At 41.8% G+C, this 5,198-nt stretch overlaps 1 protein-coding gene across 1 annotated transcript; it reads left to right on the top strand.

The window, feature by feature from the left end:
- Positions 1 to 533: 533 nt before the first annotated feature.
- LOC144640331 (uncharacterized) lies at positions 534 to 2,497 on the top strand. Its single transcript, XM_078499503.1, has one exon. The coding sequence runs from the start codon at positions 551 to 553 to the stop codon at positions 1,943 to 1,945; it is 1,395 nt and encodes a 464-aa protein (XP_078355629.1). The 5' UTR covers positions 534 to 550; the 3' UTR covers positions 1,946 to 2,497.
- The last annotated feature ends 2,701 nt before the right edge of the window (positions 2,498 to 5,198 follow it).

Genomic DNA, 5,198 nt, shown 5'->3' with positions numbered 1-5,198 from the left:
TTTATTACCATATAGCTCATTCAGCTTTTTTTTCTGCTTCGACTCCTGAAGTTTTCTTATCGCCAGCATTTGAGCGAATTTTGTTAAGGTCCTCGCTCTGAATGCCCTCTGGCACCCTGTCGTCGCGCTCCTCCTGCGAAAGGAAAAAATCCTCAAATATTTTGTAGATGTCATAGCCAACCGTGTCCTGCACGACGGTGCCTTCGTACTTTACAACAAAATCGTCGACCAGAGCTCGGCTGACGTTGTCAACCAGAAAGTTGTTGGCATGGCCTCCGCTCAAGTCGATGTTGAAGCGCAGCGCCAGCGAGCCAGGCACAATGACCTCGTTTTCGTTCAGCTTGGGCACTGAAACATACAACGTTTCCTCTGGATTGGCTTCTGTGCGGTCAAAAGTGATTCGTTTTACCGCGCGCTCGGCTTTCAGTGCGCCGAGTATTTTCTCTGTGCGTCCCGGTCGAAGGTTTTCTTGAACAGCAGCCATCTCTCGATTGGTTTTATTGTTAAATTGAAAAGTTTAATTTGAAAATATATATATATAAATTAAGCGATGGCAACAGGTGGTGATGATTTTGGATTCGAGGACCCTGATTTGGACAAAGATCTTGACCACAACAGTGATAACGATGATGAAGAGGGACAAGAGGTCGACACAACCCGACCATTTCAGCCCGGGGAGGCATCCACACCCTACCATGGGGGTGAACAACATGAAATGCAAACGATGCAGCACGAACAGAGCGGGCTGCCAGATACATCCTACGACGAAACACCTTTTCTTGAAAGAACCCCTTCGATAAGTGATCTTCAAAAAGAAAGTTTTTTGCGGCAAAAACTTAAAAAAGCTGTAGACACGATAAAAGGCAAATTCCCCAAAGCAAATTTTGAAAAAATTAGAATTAGAAGAGGCACTGGGAAAAATGAGGGGAAAATTGTTGCTATAGGAACTAAAAAAGGCGAGTACAAGATTCTAAAAGATAATGAGTCAGGCTTCATGAAAAACTTTTTAGACAGCTTCAAAGATGAACTTGGGCCGTCAGCTGAAGATCTTATTGCTCAAGACAATGAGAGCATAAGAGATGAACGTCAAAGATTAAGAGAAGCTGAAAGTCAAATACAACAGGCAGAAACAATTGACATGCAGAAAGAAAAAGCCACCCAAGAAGTAGAAGATTTCAGAATAAGAATCGAGCGAATAAATGCCAAGATGGAACAACTTGGGTCAAATGTTGAAAATGAATCAGAATTGCGCAGACTTAAGCAACTGAAAAAAAATCTTGAAAAGGATTTTGAAAACAAAAAAAAAGAAGTTGCTGCTCTTGAAAAACAAGCTAAGCAGAAGGCAAAAGAACAAACACGAGTCGACCAACTAAGGGCAGGCCTCGCTGCCAAAGAGAGCGAAAGAAACACATTGCAAGAAAGGCTCAACGACACAAGAGCGTTGGATGATCTAAAAGAAAAAGAAGCCGAGCTGAAGCAACAAAACGAGGAAGATCAAGCTGTTATAGAGGATGAGAATGCATCCCCCACTAACAAACAAGCTGCGGAAGAAAGAGTTGCAGAAAGAACCGAGGAGCTCGGGCGTTTGCAAACGCAGATTGCAGAAAGAGAAAGGGCGCTTCCACTTCGTGAGAGGATCAAAGAGATCTTCAAAAAATATGGCGTGACAGTAACAGCAATACTTCTTGCTGCTGGTGTCACGATTGGTTCTGTAATTGGTGCCATTACAAACTCTTTGAAGGCCACCGGCAAAGCGTTGGGAAAAGGCCTAAGTGATATTGGCTCAAAGGTAGCATCAGCTCTGCCTGGTCTCATTGGCTCGATTGCGAAATTTCTTTTCAAAACCGCTGGTCAAGTAATTGGATTTCTTGCAGAGCACACCTGGCTGCTTATCCTTGCTGTGGTTGCTTTTCTTGTTGAAAAATACATCAAAAAGAGACGTTAGCGCATAAGGGTGTAGAGCAAAGCTGCTGCTCCAACCGCGCCAACAGCAACAGTTGCTTTGTTTATTTCGTGTGAATCATTGGCTACGGCCTTCGTAGCTTTAGCGCTTTGCGCGTTGCTAGCTGGTGTTTCAGCAGCGCTTGCGGCGGGTGCCTGATTTTTTTTTGCTGTGGCGCTCTTGTGTATAGGATTTGAAGGGTGGCTGTTTGGTGGGTTGATTTTTGATTTTCCTCCGGCCATCAGTTTAAGAGCTGCTTTTTTTGTAGCTTTATTAACCTCATCATTCACTCCTAATTTCATCCCAACAACAGCCTGCTTAAGCTGGTTATTGTAACCAACAACGCTTTCTGTGTTTATCACCATACGAGCGGGCATCAGCCAGGCACCTGGGCAGACTGCAAGGTTAAGCCGAACCTTAGCTTCGTCGATGGCTAGTTGGTATCTTTGGACCGACTTTGCCAGATCAGGTTGCCTTATAGCGTCTTCAACCAACACGAGGAACTCACTTTGCGCTTCCTTTGCACGGCCGCCTGTTCCAAGTATGCTACTTCGAACGTTCACCTGCGAACCGAGAATACAGTAGACAAAAGCCTCTATCGACTGGTTTACTCTCGACAAACCTGCCTGAGTAAGCCCTTCAGTGCCGTTAGGACAAAACCAGTCTGCCTGTGCATATGCAGCGTCGTCTGGCTCGATGTATTGAATCAAGTTACCTTTGCTTGCAGTTCCACCTTCATCCGAAAATTTATCGTAATCGGGGTATTTTGCTCCAGTTTTGTTTGGTCCAATGTTAGTAATCCAGATATAAACGTTACCAAGTCCGTGGTTTGCGCCTGTTGTGAAACGGAAATCGCTTGACGGGTCGACACCGAACTCAGCGCATATTCTTTTGTAAGAAGCCACGTCGTACTTGTTGTCGAACTGGCTAAAAGTGGGGTCGCCTGGCAAGGCGCTTACGCTCTGAATTCCCCCCATCTGAAACAATATTCGCCTTATCGTGAAATAAACGTGAAAAAGATAAAAATTACGCACAATCGGTGGCAAGCTAAGAGCTGAGTGCTCTTCATCGAAAATATCTCGACTTATACCGCAGCCTGTTGTCGCGCACCATACCGCAAAGTTAAGTTGCTGTGGCCAATAGCCCATATTTTGGCTAGCAAGCCACCTTTTTGACTCTTTTCCTGATGTATGCTTCAGTTTTGTTTTTTGAAAAATCTCTCTTAATTTCGTTGTGAAATATTGGTCTGGTGTGACGTAGATGTTGATTTTGCTGTTAAATATTTTTTTCAAACTCGGTGCGGCTTCGTGAAATCCAACCGCGGGAATTGGCAAAGATGAGCCTTTTGCGCCGCTTGGTGACAGCTGTTGTGGAAAACCGCCTGAAATTTGATTCACCCCCAGTGCTTTTTTCATCTCTGGGCTCCAATATTTGCTGTCAGAGCCAAAAACATTTATCAAATGGCCTTGCCCTGCCTTGTAATAAATGTCTGCCGTTGCTGTGTGGTTGTACGCGAACTCAACCTGTGCAACAAATTTTGTTCGGTCAGAGTTTGGATATTTTGCAAGAAAAGGTTTCCATGCATTGTCTTTTGCCGCTTTAGAAATTGTAGTTGCTTCTGGGGTTTTCATCCACTTCATAAAACCTCTTGTTTTTGCATCCATGGTCCTCTTTTATATTAAACATTTTTTATTTTTATTTAATATAAAAATGGTTGTGCTGACTGTTACCACAAAAGAAAATCCGAACACTGTTTATTTTGACCAGCCTATTCCAAAACCAAGCTATATCCGGCTTTTAAGTTGTTCTCTTTACAACAGCTGGAATAGTTTGGAAAAGGATGGAATAGTTTTTTATAAACAAGTGAACAAGGAAGAAAAGGCGCGTTATATACGGCAAGGAAACTTCTCACTCGATGACATTGGGAGTATTTTTGAAAAAGGATTTCCAGAGAAAAACATGTTTTCTGTAACAAAAGGCATTGCAGGCCGTTCATTGATAATAAAAGCAAAAGAGCCCAATTTAAAAACTTTTGGACTGAATGAAAGTCTTATTAAGTTCTTTAATTTGCCTTGGTTTGAGAATTACGCAAGTATTGAAAAGGAATTTTTTGAAACAATTGAGGTAAATAATGTTTCAAATCCTAAAAATTACTTCATCAACTGTGACCTTATCGACAAGCAACAAAGCTTGCTAAATGGTAAGCCATCAAACCTTTTAGCGTTTTTTGACATACGTGGAAAACCGTATGAAAAAGTTTATTACCAAAATACACATTTTAACGTCTTGCGCGACGTTTCTGCTGAAGAAAATGTATCATCTCTGACTCTTTCGATTAGAGATGAGAATGGAAAGCCATTCGATTTTAACGGCACAAATCTTACATATGAGTTGGAATTGAATTAAATTAAATACAAAAATAACTTTTATGTATACGAGACCATGTCATCTGCTAATGTTCTCCCGAGTGCCCCTGCTTATGGTGATCGCGAAGAAAACAGCGTAAAACAAACACTGTATCCCGCTTTGCCAAATCAACCAGAAAACTTTAGGTTAACAAAAATCAATCAAATTTGTTCAGAATTTGACAAAGAAGTTGCAAAATACCGAGCTGTTTTGAAAAAGTATAAAAAGGTGAAGTCTTTTTTTCATTATTCCGCAATTTCAATGGGTGGTTTGTCCAGTGTTCTCTCTGCTTCCAGCCTTGGAACAGCGGTAACAGTCGTTGGTTTGCCGGTAAGCGTTCCTCTCGCAGCATGTGCTGCAATTACAGGCGTTTTGTCAGCCGCTTTCACTGGAGCGAGCAAAAAACTTGAACCAAAAATTTTGAAAAATAATGAAATTACTTCGCTTGCTGTTGCCAAACGTGAAACTGTCAATAGACTTGTCTCTGCCGCTCTCATTGACAATAAAGTTGATGACAAAGAGTTCCAAATTATTTTGGATGAATATTCTCGTTACATGGCTCTCAAAGAGACTGTTCGCAGGCACCTTTCAAAAAATTTAAGCCAAAAAAAGTCATCTCCACAGCCGGACATTGAGAAACTGAGACAGGAAATTCGACAAGAAGAATTAGATAGGTTAAAAAAAAGAATATCAGCAGAGTCGAAATCAGATTTGAGAAAATAAACACTGGATTTAATCTGAGTGTTCAGAAAAATAAAATTAACGCATGACACAAATCGTGACATTGTGTTACACACAGCGTGACATTGTGTGACACAGAGCGTGACAGTCACGCGTGACGTTGCGTGAC

This window comes from Oculina patagonica, unplaced genomic scaffold (assembly GCF_052425735.1).
Source record: "Oculina patagonica isolate OP01 unplaced genomic scaffold, crgOcupat unplaced26, whole genome shotgun sequence".
NCBI classification, from domain to species: Eukaryota; Metazoa; Cnidaria; class Anthozoa; order Scleractinia; family Oculinidae; genus Oculina; species Oculina patagonica.
This window is presented reverse-complemented; position numbering and strand designations above follow the sequence as displayed.

Bases quoted from the DNA above. Each gene is read 5' to 3' on its own strand.
- LOC144640331 (XM_078499503.1), top strand. From the start codon at position 551: ATGGCAACAGGTGGTGATGATTTTGGATTCGAGGACCCTGATTTGGAC.